The sequence below is a fragment of the Theropithecus gelada genome, chromosome 11, assembly GCF_003255815.1.
Source record: "Theropithecus gelada isolate Dixy chromosome 11, Tgel_1.0, whole genome shotgun sequence".
Lineage (NCBI taxonomy): Eukaryota > Metazoa > Chordata > Mammalia > Primates > Cercopithecidae > Theropithecus > Theropithecus gelada.
Window position 1 is genome coordinate 60,379,405 of NC_037679.1, and position 13,753 is coordinate 60,393,157.

The window sequence follows — 13,753 nt, forward strand, 5'->3', positions numbered from 1 at the left end:
TCTTGGTCTGTGGCATCACGATACCAAGATCTTTGGGGGCAAGAAGCAACCTCCCACAGCAGGAGCCAGAGACACACTAGCCAGCGGTTGGCTCTTCAAGCCAGGGCATCCTCCACCTCTGCTTCCTCCTCCTTAGAGCCTGTCCCCAGTTACTGGGGGCCAGAATGGTCTTAAGAATAATTTTGGCAGGTTTTTCATGGTGGCAATTTCACAACAGAGGCACAGACAAAGTGTATGTAGAAGGCAGCAACAGACCAGAAAGTAAAATAAGAGCTGCCAGACACACTATGGAGTGTTCCAGAGGGCTTCATCTGATTTCTTGATCATAACCAGTCCCCAGTCACCCTTTCCCAGTCCTTCCTTAGAAATGGGTGTCATTACACACTTGCTCACTTATTATCCTATCCTCAATGCCAGTTGTGTTCAGAGGTTGTAGGTGGACCTAGTTAACCAGCTTTCCCAGGGACAATGTCTCCTCTTCTGTTCACTTCACATCAAAGATGAGTCTTAGGCACCATCTAATGCTCAATTGGTTTATTCTGGCAGCACTCTTAGAAGATGGATAGTGAGAATAAGCTGTTGTCATGGGCCAGATACAGTCAGGGAGTCAGATCATGAACTGACCAGAGAGTCTTCATCCAGAGACCATTGTCAGACCTTGGGGGAGTCCTTCTCCCTTTCTTATACCTGTATTTCGTCCAGGTTAGTTACCAAGTGTTTCTTTCATAAAAGGTATTTAAGCCATTATTTTAAAAGTAAGCTTTGTTCTAAGGTTTATGAAAGCTGTATCTGTGCTGAGGTGGCTTTGTTTCCTGGAAATCCCTGAGCCAGGGTTGTAAATTCCCACGAGACATGTAGTATCAGTCCTACAAGATATTTCAGTGGGCCTTATGCGCTATCATTAATCTTACAGCCACAATATGTCTCATAGTATACTACATACCCCTATCCTGCATAACAAGGAGCTCCTCCCTCTAGACTTCTACCTCCATCTGACAGTAATGAGGCAGCACCCTCCCTTATGCTACTGAAGTAGTGTCAGAGAAAGCCAGCTAAAACAGAAGGTGAGATTCAAAGTCTCATCACATAATATTGAAATGCCCAGGTTTCAGTGGAAATTAACTTTTCATAGAAAGAACCAGGAAGATCTCAAACTAAATATAAAAAGACAATCTATAGATGTCAATACGGAGATTACAGAAATAGAATTATTTGATAAAAAATTTGAAACAGCCATGATTAAAAAATGCTTTAACAATTAGAACTCACTTGAAACTAATGAAAAAATAGAGGGAAAAAATATACATAGAAAAATCTCAGTAAAAAAAGAAGATATTAGGAAGAACCAAATGAAATTATTATGCTGAAGAAATACAATAACTGAAATTAAAATTTTAAATGAATGGGTACAACAGCAAAATAGAGGGAACCAAGAAAAAGATCAGTGAACTGAATGACAGAGCAACAGAAATAACCCAAACTGAACAATAGAGAGAAATGAATTGAAGAAATGTAAAATAAACTTCAGGGATCTGTAGAACCATAACAAAAATTTTTAACATTCATGTCATGAGAGTTCCAGAGGAAAAGAGAAAGATGATGGGGTGGACAAGTACTCAAAGAATTAATGTCTGAACTTCTCAAACTTGGCAAGAGACATAAATCTCTTTCAGACTTATGAAAGAAGCTGATTCAAGATTCAAGAAACTGAGTAACCCTAAAAAAAAAGGAAAAGAAAAGAAAGAAATACATGCCAAGACACATCAAAAACTCAAAACAAAGAAATATACACCAAGATACATCATAATTAAACTTCTGAAAACTAAAGAAAAAACAAAACAAAACAAAAACCCTGAGAGCATCCAGAAAGAAATGACTCCTTACCTGTAAGGGAAAACAATTAGAATAGTAGCATATTTATCATCAGAAATTATAGAGACAAGAAGAAAGTAGGAAAATATTTTAACTCATGAGGAAAAAAACTAACAACTCAGAATCATACACCCAACAAAAATATCCTTTGGGGATAGAGGGGAAACTCATGACATTCTCAGGTGAAGGAAAACTAAAAGAATGGCTAAAAGAAGTTTTCTAAACAGAAAGGAAATGGTAGAAAGAAGGAACCCTAGAGCAACTCACAGGAAGGCAGAAAACAAAAAACAGAAATACCAAACAGAAAACCAAAAAATGATGCTTAAGCCTTAACATAACATACCAATAATTATATAAAATGTGAATGGTCTAAGTATACCAATGAAAAGACAGAGATTGACAGGTTGGATTTTTTAAAAAGACTCAACTATGTGCTGTCTACAAAAAAACTCACTTCAAATATAGCAGCATAGGCGGTTCAAAGTGAAAAAATAGAAAAATATATTATGCAACCATTAATCAATGGAAAGTAGAAGTAACTATATTCATATCAGATAAATAGACTTCACAGCAAAAAAATTTCTCAGAGACAGATAGGGACATTATATAATAACAAAAAAGTTAATCCTTCAATAAGACCCAATGCATGAAGCAAAGCAAAAACTGATAGAACTAAAAGGGAAATAGGCAAATATACAATTATATTTGGAGAATTCACCACCCCTCTCTCAACAATTGATAAAACAACTAAACAGAAAATCAGCAACCATCAACAAACAGAATTTAATTGATAGTTATGAAACACTCTACCTAATAAAAAAAGAATACACATTCTTTTCAAGTGCCCATGGAACATATGCCAAAATACCATATCCTAGGTTATAAAACAGACCTCAACAAGCTTAAAAGAACTGAAATCATAGTGTGTTCTCTGATCACAATGGAATCAAACTAGAAATCAATAACAGAAAGATAACAGGAAAATATTTGAATACTTGCAAACTAAGTAACATACTTCTAAATAATCCATGAATCAAAAGAATATCTCAAAGAAAACTTAAAAATGCATTCAGCTGAATGTAAACAAGCATACAAGATGTCAAAAGTTGTGGAACACAGGTAAACTAGCGCCAAGAAGGAAATGTTCAGCATAAATGCACACATTAGAAAAGAGAAGATTTAAATCAATAACCTAAGATCCCACCTCGAGAATAGCAAATTAAAACCCAAAGCAAGGAGAAAAGAAGTCATAAAGAGAAAAGTTAAAAATCAATGAACGAAAACAGAAAAACAACACAGAAAAATCAATGAAAAAAAGAAATTGGTTCTTTGAAAACATCAATGAAATTGACAAACCTATAGAAAGACCAAAAAAAATAAGATAAACGTTACCAATATTAGGAATGAAACAGGGTCTATCACTACAGGTCCTGCAGATATCAAAAGGATAGTACAGAAATACTGTGAACAACTATACATATATAAATTTGCAAACTTAGATAAAATGGAACAATTCCTCAAAAATGTAAATTGTCACAATTCATCGAATATGAAAGGGATAATTTGAATACCTCTATAACTATTAAGGAAATTAAATTCATAATTTTAAAACTAAAAAAAAAAAAAAAATCCAGGCCCAGATGCTTTCCCTAGAGAATTCTACCAAATAATTAAGGAATAATTGGCACTAATTTTAGACAATCTCTCCTAGAAAATAGAAAACAGAATCCTTCTCATTTTATTTTATGAAGCTAGTATAACCCTGCTATCAAAACCAAGGGCAGTATACTCACACACACACACACACTCACATGCACACACACACACACGCACCACTACAGATCAATATTCTTCATGAACATAGATGTAAAAATTCTTAATAAAATATTAGCACATAGAATTCAGCAATATATAAAAATAACTACACACCATGACCAAACAAGGTTTATTCCCGGTGTGCAAGGCTGGTTCTGCATTAAAAAATCAATCAATGTAATCCATCATGTAAGTAGACTAAAGAAGATCACATGATCATATAAATTGATGACAGAAAAAGTGTTTGAAAAAATTCAACACCCATTTATGGTGAAAACTCTCAGAAAAAAAAATAGGAATAGAGAGTTTCCTGTTCACACTGGAGAACTAGGTAAGGATTTCCACTCACTACTTCTATTCAACATGATGTGGAAGTTGAAGCCAGTGCAATAAGGAAATAAAAGGCATACATACAGATCAGAAGGAAAGAAATAAAACTGCCCTATTCGAAAATGACATGATTGTTTATGTAGAATATCTCAAGGAATACACCAAAACAAACCAAAACATAAAACAAAGAAACAAAAAACTCTCAGAACTAATAAGTGAGCTCAGCAAGGTCACAAGATTGAAGATAAATATAAACACATTAATTTTATTTCTACATATTAGCATTGAACACATAGACACCAACATAAAAAATATGATTTGCATAAAAAGCTAAATAAATGAAGAGACATACCATGTTCATGTTTTAGAAAATTCAACATAGTAAAGATGTCATTTCTTCTCAAATGAATAAACAGCTTTCAGGCAATCAATATTTAAGCAAGATTTTTTTTGTAGATACAGACCAAGATTATCCTAGACTTCATATGAAAAGGCAAAAAAACTAGAATAGCTAAAACAATTTTGAAAACTAAGAATACAGTGAGAGGAATCAATCAACCTGATCTTGAACTTATTTTAAAGCTGCAGTAATCAAAATGATCAAATTATAAAGCTGTGTGGTATTGGCAGAAGTACAGACACATAAATAAGTGAAAGAAAACAGAGAATCCAGAAATAGACCCATACAAATACGCTTAATTGATTTTTTACAAACGTGTAAAGGCAGGTCAATGGAAGAAAGATAGCCTTTTCAACAAAAGGTGCTGGTTGAACATTCATAGAGGAAAAAAGAATGTCAACCTAAGTCTCACATTTTATACAAAAATTAACTCCAAAGGGATTGTAGGCTTAAATATAAAATGTAAAACTCTAAAACTCTTTGAAAAGAAACAGAAGAAAATCTTCAAGATCTGGGGCTAGGTAAAGTTCTTAGACTCTACACCAGAAACACAATCCATGAAAAGACAAATTGATAAACTAGATTTTATCCAAACTAAAAAAAATAAAAATAAAAATAAAAAAATTATACTTTGACAGTCCCTGTTACGAGGATAAAAAGACAAACTACAGTGCAAAAAAAAAAATTTGAAAACCACATCTGACCAAGAGCTAGTATACAGAATATATGGGTTTGATATTGTACTATCAAGATGTTACCACTGCAAGACGTTACCATTGAGAGAAACTGAGTAAAGAGTATATGAGATCTCTCTGTATTATATCTCACAATTGCATGTAAATCCACAATTATCTCAAAACACAAAGTTTAATTTAAAAAAAAAATTTTAAAAGCATAGTCATCTCTGCCACTTGATATGTCCAGGTGTCAATATACATTGAGAGAAGTCTGGAAGGATGGTGACATCAACATTAAAAAAAAGATTTAGTGATTTATGACTTAAAACCTCCATGGGTCAGCTCTCACCTGCAACAAAGCTCCCATAAGTGATGCCAGCGCAGCCATTCCAATACATAGGGCTCCATATACCACACCTAAATGGACAACATAAAAGCCAGTGTAAAATCCAGACCCGGAGAATTAGAATTCTCAATAGAATAATCCACCACACCTTTGATTCAAAGTGAGTAACATGACTGTGGTGAAGAATGGACACACACATCAGAGCCAGTGAATAAAGGAAAGGGCTGTTTTCCTCTGACATTAACAGTGTTCCAAGAGGACAAAGCCCTTACATTGTGTCCCAGGATTAGTTACGACAGCAGGTTATATAAGAATTCCTGTAATTAACTATAGGGATTTAAAACTAAGAACTATATTGTGTTATTAATCTAATCCTCCATAAACATTTGTATATAAAGGAAGGGTCAGGTCTCTGCTTTCGGCTTGTCAAAAATAGAATACTATTCAGCTCTGCTCTGTAGAAGGTAAGAGAGGGAGTAATAAACAGAAATTAGACTCTTCTGACTTTAAGCATTCATTTCCCTTGGGAAGTGGCAATGGACACCACGGGGTGTTGGAGGACTTTTAGACCCCTCATAATCTCCGTCAATATCCTCAAGCCCTTCCTATTAAACTAGCAAAGAAAGGCAGCTTCTGAATAAGCACATCTGCCCTTCTGCTAAGTTGTTTACTTCAAACTTCTTTAAAAAAATTATTTTTAAATAGAGACGGGTTGTCGTTATGTTGCCCAGACTGGCCTCGAACTCCTGGGCTCAAGCGATCCTCCCATCTTGGCCTCCCAAAGTCCTAGGATTACAGGCGTGAATCACCACGCTCAGCCCAAACTTGTTTATAAAAGTTCTCAAGCCACCACTGGTGGTCAGATTGTGGAATATTTTTTTCTATTGATTTTCGGTATTTCCCAGATTTTCTCCAGGTACATGTATTACCTTTTAAGTTATAGGAAATATCATGCAAAAAGCCCTTTAATACTTTCATTCAGCAAAAGTCACCTGAAATCAGTTGATATAATTTCCCAGATGCAAAACTCAATATACAGAAAAAAAATGAATGCGAAATTTGCCCATCATAAAATTTTTGTATTTCTTATATTATGTTATTTCTATCTTATTTTAGCATTCATAGCTTTGTTAAATATATTGAGTAAATAATGCAGCTGAATGAAAAATCTTAAATATTTTTCAAAGAGTTCTCATAGACATGATTTTTATGCCTCAATTTTAATGTAAATAATATTTTCAATATATTAGGTTTGATTCTCCATTTGATAGGTTATGAACAGTCACCTATAATTTTGGGAACTCAAAGTTATTGGAAACACATTCAAATCATCTGCCACATTCTTCTCTATGTCCTTACTGCATATACTTCAAGATTATGATTTCATAGTACCCTTTAAAATGAATGAAAATCTCATCTATATTAGCAAAGTTGATTTGTCATTCATCAACATCATTCCATGAGCACCAGCTAGTGCCTCCTGTTTTATATGCATTATCTCAAAATCCAATTCTGCAAAGTGTTTGTGTGCCCATTTTCCATATAGAGAAATAGAGGCTTGTATGGGTAACTGGATTTTCTCAAGGTTAACAGCTAGTAAATTAACAAAACAAGATTGGGTTTGTCTCACTTCAAAAGCATCTATTCATTCTACTAACCACACAGCTTCAATAATCCCACAGTGAACCAGTCTAAAACCCCTTTAGGAAGCATTGCATCATTCTGAAATTATGCTCCAGGATTAAAATTGGGTACATAATAAAATGATGCATTGCTACTTAAATTTAGGGAACACTGAAGGATATAAATTAAGGACTCATTCCAGGCTACAGTCGTGGCAATTTTACATAGAATTATGACTCCTAATAGGGTATAATTTACTATTTCCTTGACCGTCTATTAATGTTATTGTGTTGAGGTTAAAGATTCTTTCTCAAAAAGGAATTTGTTAGTCATTCATTTCAAGGTGTCAAAATGAAGAATGCAGTACATTGGCAAGATTTCTTTGAGTTGGATATTACATTTGAGACATCTGGGAACTGAAGGTGCTTAAACCAGTCTATTCAAGCCGGTATTTAACCCCTAATGATGCTCTACAATTGAACAGAACAGAAGTTGAGAATTTCTTGCACAAATTTATAGTTCATCTCCAGGACAGTGTACATAAGCAGACAGAACAGACAACTAAGACGAGTCAAAATTGATAACACTCTGTTTCTTTATCTTCAGTTCATCTAATCTATTAATCTAATTTAATGTAATCCTCTGTAAACGTTTGGGAAGTGTTTATGGGAAGACTACGTAACTGAAACTGACTGCAAGTTGCTTCCACTTGCAGTTAATCTTCAATGTCTTCTTAGGTAACACAGAAATCTTCAGTGCCTTCTTAGGTAACACAGAAAAAGTGTGGCTCTTGGTTCCAAAGTAGGGATATTTCTTAGAACTGTGGATTACAGTTGAAAAGGAAAATAGTTGAATTTTTGTGTGTGTGTGGCTAAGAATTTTAACACAAATTTAGGATAGGATGAAGGCACAGGAAAAAAAGGACAGCCAAATCGGTCCCCTGCAAATTGTCGTTTGTGGTTCACTGACAATTAATTGTTTGAAGTGTCTCCCAAATCTTGATTACAGATATGGTAATGTTAAACACTGATACAAACATTTAAAAAAATCTGCATTGTCATAGGCATACATATGTGGATATCCATTCATAATCAGAGGTTCTTCCTCTGTAGCTTCAGTGGAAAAACATTTTTTTGTGTCTCAAAAAAATCATCTCTCTGAGCTAAAATGGAATTGTGAAAACACAAACTTACTCATTCCTTGGGAAATCCAAGACAGAGACCTTTCTGAGAGCGATCTGAAGTAAGGTTTGATTAGATCTTCCACAGTTACTGCTGCTAAGGCATTAATACTGGAGGACACTGTGCTGTAAGGGAAAAAAAAACTTTTGATTTATAATATTTTACCTTTAATAATACTTTAAGTGGGAATGAGAAAGAGGGAAACAAATTGACACTTATAAAATATAACCCGATTTCTACTATGCTATTTTTATTTTATTTTATTATTATTTTTTTTGAGACAGCTGGAGTGCAATGGCATGATCTCAGCTCACAGCAAGCTCCGCCTCCCGGGTTCACGCCATTCTCCTGCCTTAGCCTTCAGAGGAGTTGGAACTACAGGCGCCCGCCACCACGCCCAGCTAATTTTTTGTATTTTTAGTAGAGATGGGGTTTCTCTGTGTTAGCCAGGATGGTCTCGATCTCCTGACCTCGTGATCCGCCTGCCTTGGCCTCCCAAAGTGCTGGGATTACAGGCGTGGGCCACCACACCCGGCTCTACTATGCTATTTTTAATAATCACAGCACTGCCTTTCTGGAAACTGTTATCATCCAAAAATGATATTCAGGCAATATCTACAGGCTTGACAGTAAAAGAGAAAGGATATGTTCATGTTGCTTCCACTTGCAGTTAATCTTCAGTGTCTAAAAGAATCTACACAGATTACTCCATATTCTTATAAATAACAACTTTAAAAAATATTTTTCTTTGTGCATAGAAAGGACTGTCATAAGTCCTTCCTACCATGTGCTGTAAATGTCAACAATATGAATTTCCTGAATCCCCACTAACGCACACTGTACATGTTGATAATAACAATTCTCTGGAGGAAAGGGCAATGATAGATCACAAAATGTAAGACACTTTGGGCAGTATATATTATTCAACATGTAAATGGAAGATTTCATTCTAATTTTCCAGTTGACCATGCTTTAGCCTCATGTGTGTTTTCAATCAAGACTGTGGCACCCATTTTTGATCATCAGTGAAAGCTACCATCAACCGATCATCATTATTGTGACCATAGAGTATCACATCATAGGATGTATGATGGTGTATTAGAGAGCAGGGACCTAGTTAAAAGTGGAGCTGATGACAACAGGACACTAGTCCACAGAGATAAGTCAGACCACAGAGAGGACACATGCAGCAGATTGCCTACTTTGGGCCATCTGTGTCCATGCCCAGAACTCCACATTTCACCCTAAAGTATCTAATAACAAAAGAAAGATCCCAACAGAGAAATCATGTGTTATTAGAGTCATAGTTCATACCTTAACGTCCCACTGTAAGCACAGGCCACAAAAAGTCCAGGAAGTCCTGGATAATCTTGCAGAATGTCCAGTACCAAATAAGGCATGAGCTGAAAAATTCCAACATTTATTTCCAAGTACTTTTCGCTACTGAATAAAATTAATGAATGCCTAGTTTATCATTTATCTTATCTCCTTCAGGAACTGAAAGGAGCTATTCCACACAACTGAAATTTTCAAATACCTAAAATTAAACCTTTTAACTACTAACATTTAGAGAAACGAATAGTACAGTAGTTAAGTAAAGAGGCTTTGGATTCACACAGATACAGCTTTTGTAACTGAAGTTCTGAGCCCCAGCTTCCTCATCTATAAAATAGTGGTAATAATACTAACTTCATAGAGTTGCTGTAAAAGTTAATTTAGATAATTTATGTAAAACTCATAGTATAGTATATGGAATAAATGCTCAAAACAAAGTAGTTGCTATTCTTGGGAATAATAAGTTGTTTTAAAGGATATATTTGACACACCTCTGTGCTTAAGTAAGCAGCATCTGCTTAACTTTACTTGATGACTCAAGGCCATTTTGTGAACTTTAGTCACTGCCCAGGATAGAAGATGTAATTTTAGCTGCATCAAGTACGAGACATAGTGATGGGTGGAGAATGACTTCAGGAAATCCCTTAAACTTGCTTCTTTTAAAAAACTTCCTGATACTAACTTGCTTTTGATAACTTCTATTTTAAAAAATAAATATCAAATAAGGATAATAAAGTGTGTGACTTCAGGACTCTGTTGCATGGCAGTTTTTCTACAAAATCAGTTTCCGAATCAAAAGAGTCCTAAGTGGACAATTTTCTAGAAGAGTGTCCTCTCATGTGCATTAAAACCTGAACTTCCCCACAGTACAGAGCAGATGGCATGTCCTATTTTATCAGCTTCCATAGCCTCTTCAATTTCATTTAACAATAGTGTGCTTATGGGATATGGAAGAACTTCCTCCACTGTTGAAAGGGAATGTTTCAACAGTAGGATTGTTTCAGTTCTTTTAGGATTGCGTTCTCCACTTTTCCAAAGCTTACTAATTCTTTATTCTCAGAAAAATGGAATAGCATTTATCCCTATATGAGATCAAGACCCAGTTTTCTCAAAATATCATAAAGGTTTAACTTTAAACAATATCCCACAAATAGCAAAAGTAGGTTCCATCTATAGTGTTATAGCAAGGTCCAAAATCCTCTATCCTGTCTTCAACTTTCTCAAAAATCTGCGATGTAATTATTTCATATCTGAGTGGCTCCCTCAAGTATAGGTAGAAACAATGAAATAGGATTGATAGAGAAGAAAATAGTAAAACTATATCTAGGAACTGGCCTGCTTCCTCTGGGCAAATGCAAGCAGAGCATAGAGAAACATATCCTTGCTCTCTCAAGGATAAGGGATTTTTTTGTATTTGTTTTTTTTTTTAAGACAGTCTCCCTCTCTCACCCAGGTTGGAGTACAGTGGCTTGATCTTGGCTCACTGCAATCTCCACCTCCCAGGTTCAAGCAATTCTCCTGCCTCAGCCTCCTGTGTAGCTGGGATTACGGGAGTCCACCACTACGCCCAGCTAATTTTTGCATTTTTAATAGAGACGGATTTTACCACGTTGGCCAGGCTAGTCTTGAACTCCTGACCTCAAGTGATTCGCCTGCCTCATCCTCCCAAAGTGCTAAGATTACAGGCGTGAGCCACCACGACTGGGTGAGAGAATAAGGTTCTGACACAATCTTCCACTGTCTTATTTGCACGGTATCCCCAGTGAAATGTTAATTGAATTTACTTGTTAACTAACTCAGTCCTGGAAACATCAGTTGAGGAGAAACCTTCACGGGCTGTCTACGCGTGTACAGGCAAGACACCCTGAATATATTTTACAAGATGTCTCAAAGGTGGGAAGTCGTAGGGACTTTTTTTTTTTGCCCAGGGTAAAGGCAAAGTACATTAAAAACTTTTTTTTAAGTCCTTATTGTCTTCATGATACAAACTACAGACAATATAGATGGATAATAGTCACAAAATATTCTTTATTAGAGGGAATGTAACAGAAGAGTGCCTCCATCTTCACAGTAAACGTGATTCTTACCTTCTCTGAGAGAACAGGGAGGGTGTGTTTATCAAAAAGAGGGCATAAGGTAAGATAGGGTTGAGAAACAGCCCCAGGGTGTTTTTATTTTCCAGCCCCCACAAAGTTGTATTTTTCTGGGAGCATGAGATGCATTTGCATCAACAGAAATTCAATCTATTTTCATTCTAATGAATCCCCTAGGAACTTGTTCTGCAGGCGAGTCTTAGAAAATAATTTTGGCAAGAACTCAGGCTTTAGAGTTGGGCAATCCTGGGTTTGAATTCTAGTTCCCCTTTTTGAAAGACAATAAATGGCACAGAGGTCCAAAGTTAGGACTCTGGTGGCAGCTGGTTTTAAATCCTGGCTTCAGGTTACTAGCTTGTTACTCATTTAAATTCTTTAGGCCTGAATTCTCTCATCTTTGAAAGGGAGATAATAGTAGAACCTACATCAGAGGGTGACTGTGAAGATTAAAAGTTGAAATTTATATGAAGCATTTATGGTAGTGCCTGGCCCATGGTGGGTATTTGATAACTGCTCATAGTTATTCTTACTTATTAGCAATGTGACCTTGGGTAAGTTATATAACCTCTCTGAGAAGCATTTCCTCGTCTGTAAAATCAGGATTGCGGGGTTGTGAGAATTAAATGAAGCATATTAATCTCCTGGCACAGAATCTCACCACAGAGTTGGTACTCAATAAATATTCACTTATTAGATCCATCTCTCCATCATTTAAAAAATTGGAAGATAAAGAGTTTATAAATGAATGCTCTAACAAGCACCCACAAAATGTTCTATAGTACAATGGTTTGTGTAGTTTAAAAAAAAACAAAACAAAACTGGGTTTACATTCCTACTCCCAACCTTGAGCTATTTCTGTTTAACACTCTACTTGACTTTTCCTGGTGTTTCCATATTTTAATTTTAGATGCAGTACTCTTCTTTCTTGCTATATCTGCTAAAATAAATTCTTACCAAAGTTTTATAGAAATGTGATTACGGCAAGTTCACTTTCCATTTCTCTACAAGAATAGGAATGCTCTTTCCTCTCAACTTATAAGCTTTTTGAATATTATTCATACACCTGTAAGAAAGACATGGTACTGAACCTGGTCTGGTGCAGACACTTTCTTGGCTGTCCAAGGATCACAGTCACGGTACCTAGAATACAGGGCGAGCCCACAAAACACTGAGCACGTGAGGATTGCCCAGAGTCCCACAAGATTGATGTAGAGAGACCTAAAGAAGTGAAAACAAACCAGCAAAAGACAACTGTAATTTCTGTCCCAAAGATTAGGGAACCTGTTATATAATCAAAAGAGACCCTCATGATTAGACTCAATAAATGCACATTATCTTTTGATTGTCTAAAACACTACTTATTTTATTCTAGTCTAATATTCTGCTTATGATACCAATCAATCGACAGTGTATTTGTAAATATTTGAATGGATGGGACTTCCCCATGAAAGAGTGTACGCTCATGGTCGAAGCTCTGGGGGCATTGGTAGCTTTATAAAGGTACCTAGTTATACTACTTCCGGTCTTCTTGTCATGAAATAAGGATTTTAATCGTCAACCGAGCATTAACTATTACTCATTCTCCTTTTAAAAGTAATGCCACTGTAAACTGCTAAACACTGTCAACATTTACACAGCAACTCATGAAACTTGTTTAAATGTTGTTTATAAGACCACACATTAAGTAGGAATGCAAACCTGTATTCCTTGGGCAGGTATCTTCTCAAACAATGTTCAGCACTGTAATATACTGTGTGTGCTCCAGTAGAGAATAAAGGTTTACACACAGCACTGGAGCCAGTCCTGAGCATAAATCCTGGTTCTACCATATGTGACCCTGGGCAAGTAATTCAACCTATCTGATCTTCAGTTTCTTCATTGAAGCATAGGATAGCAATGCCCACGTCACAAAGTTATAAAACTAAATGAAACATGGTACTTACATGCAATAAACCCCTGTTAAGTTATTGATATTAGTTATTGATATTAGTGTTAATGTTATTGAATCCTATGTCTTAATAATCAGTTGAATAGTAAACATTTCTCTTGCTAAGATGGCTACATATTTTTTCCACTGGTGC

General features: G+C 35.7%; 1 protein-coding gene across 1 annotated transcript in view; it reads right to left on the reverse strand.

Moving 5' to 3' along the window:
- The window catches only part of SLC5A8 (solute carrier family 5 member 8), a 60,960-nt gene that overhangs the window by 24,957 nt on the left and 22,250 nt on the right, over window positions 1-13,753 (reverse strand). The window contains exons 7-10 of the mRNA XM_025402727.1: window positions 12,761-12,890; window positions 9,559-9,647; window positions 8,257-8,369; window positions 5,444-5,511 (exon numbers count right to left, since the gene is read on the reverse strand). Of these exons, the coding sequence (XP_025258512.1) occupies window positions 5,444-5,511; window positions 8,257-8,369; window positions 9,559-9,647; window positions 12,761-12,890 (400 nt within the window). The remainder of the gene's footprint in view (window positions 1-5,443; window positions 5,512-8,256; window positions 8,370-9,558; window positions 9,648-12,760; window positions 12,891-13,753) is intronic.